The 2500-nt window shown below is 30.4% G+C and overlaps 1 protein-coding gene across 2 annotated transcripts in view; it reads left to right on the forward strand.

Moving 5' to 3' along the window:
* Positions 1-2500, forward strand: part of LOC137647190 (uncharacterized) — a 17069-nt gene that overhangs the window by 4350 nt on the left and 10219 nt on the right. For both annotated transcript variants that reach the window (XM_068380515.1, XM_068380516.1), the window contains 2 exons: positions 173-337; positions 1713-1763. In XM_068380515.1, the coding sequence (XP_068236616.1) occupies positions 208-337; positions 1713-1763 (181 nt within the window). In that variant the 5' untranslated portion in view covers positions 173-207. Of the gene's footprint in view, positions 1-172; positions 338-1712; positions 1764-2500 lie in introns of those variants that run through there.

The raw sequence follows: 2500 nt of genomic DNA on the forward strand, positions 1-2500 counted from the left end.
GTTTATATGCGTTTGTTTGTTAAAATATGTATGGTTACCATTCAGCAGTTTTCCATAGTTATGCAATGTTTTACTCTCCAGCGTCAAATTTCATCATGTTTTTTTTTCTTATTAATACGGGACATTCTACTCACATTCTCATATTAATGATTCTTTTTTTATATCCTTTCAGATTATCGCACATCTCCATAACACTCGCCCATCAACATGCAGGGTGTCAAATTCGTCATTCTCCTTGTAGCTCTGAGCTCAGCCTCAGCCTGCAAATACTTCTGCCGCAAACCTGGAACCTTCGAGTACGAGTGCTGTGATGCTGGAAATCCCTACTTCCCTTCTGGTAAGTGCAGAGAGAGAGAGAGAGAGAGAGGAGAGAGAGAGAGAGAGAGAGAGAAAATTATCGATCTATTTTAACGTAGTTCTGATCTTTTAAGTATTTTAAGTTTATCTTTTTTTTTGTCTGACATCATGTTGGTTTTATTTGTTTTCTTATTTCCTTTCCTCACTGGGATGTTTTTCCTTTTAGAGTCCTTTTTGCGCGTGGCTTTCTGGTTTTCCAACTGGGGTTGCTGCTTAGCTAGTAATATATATATATATATATATATATATATATATATATATATATATATATATATATATATATATATATATATGTATATATGTATATATATATATACATGTATACATATATACATATATATATATAAAAGAGAGAGAGAGAGAGAGAGGAGAGAGAGAGAGAGAGAGAGGAGAGAGAGAGGAGAGAGAGAGAGAGAGAGAGAGAGAGAGAGAGAGTAATTCTTCTCACTGTGGTTAAACAGTTCATATTTTATAAAGTAAATCTGAGTTTAATATCGGCCAGACAAAGAATACGTTGAGAGGAAATGAAGCTACAGGAAATTGTCACCAAAGAAATGAAAAAGAACAAGATGAAATGATCTTTCATTCAAATACATACACTGGGATTACTCTGATGTAAGCCATAACTCTAAAATGACTTCTGAGATTAAACCTGTGAGTTATCAAATGGCTGTTTAAGAATGTTATCAAAATGAAAATGAAGCCAAGTTTTGAAGGATATCATATAGGTTTGGATATTTTTTTATTTATTTAGAAGGATATACAAAGGTTCAGATATTTTATTTGTTTTTGAAGGTTATGCAAATGTCCAGATATTTTTTGTCATTTGTAACATTTTATTTTTGAAGGATATGCAAAGTTTAAGACATTTTTTTTTTTATTTCGGCATTTGTAATACCTTTTTTGAATGATATGCAAAGGTTCGGGCATTTTTTTTTTATTTATATCGCTTTATTTTGTAGGATATCCAAATTTTTCAGACATTTTTTGTTATTTATATTATTTTATTTAGAAGGATAAGCAAAGCTCCAGACATTTTTTGTCATTTATAACATTTAGTTTTTGAAGGATATGCAAAGCTCCAGACATTTTTTGTCATTTATAATATTTTGTTTCGAAGGATATACAAAGGTTCAGACATTTTTTTGCTATTTATAAGATTTTATACAGAAGGATATGCAAAGCTCCAAAAATCGTTTTGCCATTTGTAACATTTTGCTTTGAAGGAACTACTCAATATACCTCGATTTCAACTGCCAAATGATTTGAGAGTTTCAGCCATTTTGTAACAGTTTGTATATACCAAATCCTTTTTTTCTGTAGTCTTTTCTAAATTATGACCTTCACCTTTTCAGAAGAAGTCACACCTCCCGAAGAGGGTAACACCGAACAAGCTTCTGAGTCAGGTAATTTGAAAGAGAGAAGTTTAATTTCTATGTATTTCCTCAAAAGTCAGACTTTTCCCCTGAATCTCTTCAATTTCCTCTTTTGTCAGATTACATATCAAACGCTCTTTCGCATTCTTTTTCTGTTCGTGATGTCATTAGACGTATCTTTCTCTTCATAGTGGTATTCTATATTGTGGTGTTTTTTGTGTTTTATAAACGATTTATTAAATTTTTATATAGATTTCTTCTATTTTACATTGTAGTGTTGGTTAACATCTTGCTACTTCATTGAAACTTTTATTTATTATTATTATTATTATAGTTCTTGTTGTTGTTGTTGTTTAACATCTTGCTACTTCATAAAAACCTTTGATGATATTATTATTATTATTATTAATATTATTATTATTATTAGTAGTAGTAGTAGTAGTAGTATCATTATTATTATTACTAGCTAAGCTACAACCGAGTTGGAAAAGCCGGATGCTATAAATCCAAGGGTTTTAACAGAGGAAAAATAGCCCTGGGAGGAAAGCAAGTAAGGGACTAAGCGAATTATTAGATTTCAAAACACAATGCTAACATTATTTTTTTTTTATGATGAACAGGTTGATATAGGTCTTTTTATAGTTTATATATAAAAAATTGTTTTAATGTTGTTACTGTTCTTAAAATATCTTAATTTACTTGTTCATAACTTCTCAAATAGTTTATTTATCTCCTTATTTCCTTTCCGCATTGGGCTATTTTTTCCC

This window comes from Palaemon carinicauda, chromosome 9, assembly GCF_036898095.1.
Source record: "Palaemon carinicauda isolate YSFRI2023 chromosome 9, ASM3689809v2, whole genome shotgun sequence".
NCBI classification, from domain to species: Eukaryota; Metazoa; Arthropoda; class Malacostraca; order Decapoda; family Palaemonidae; genus Palaemon; species Palaemon carinicauda.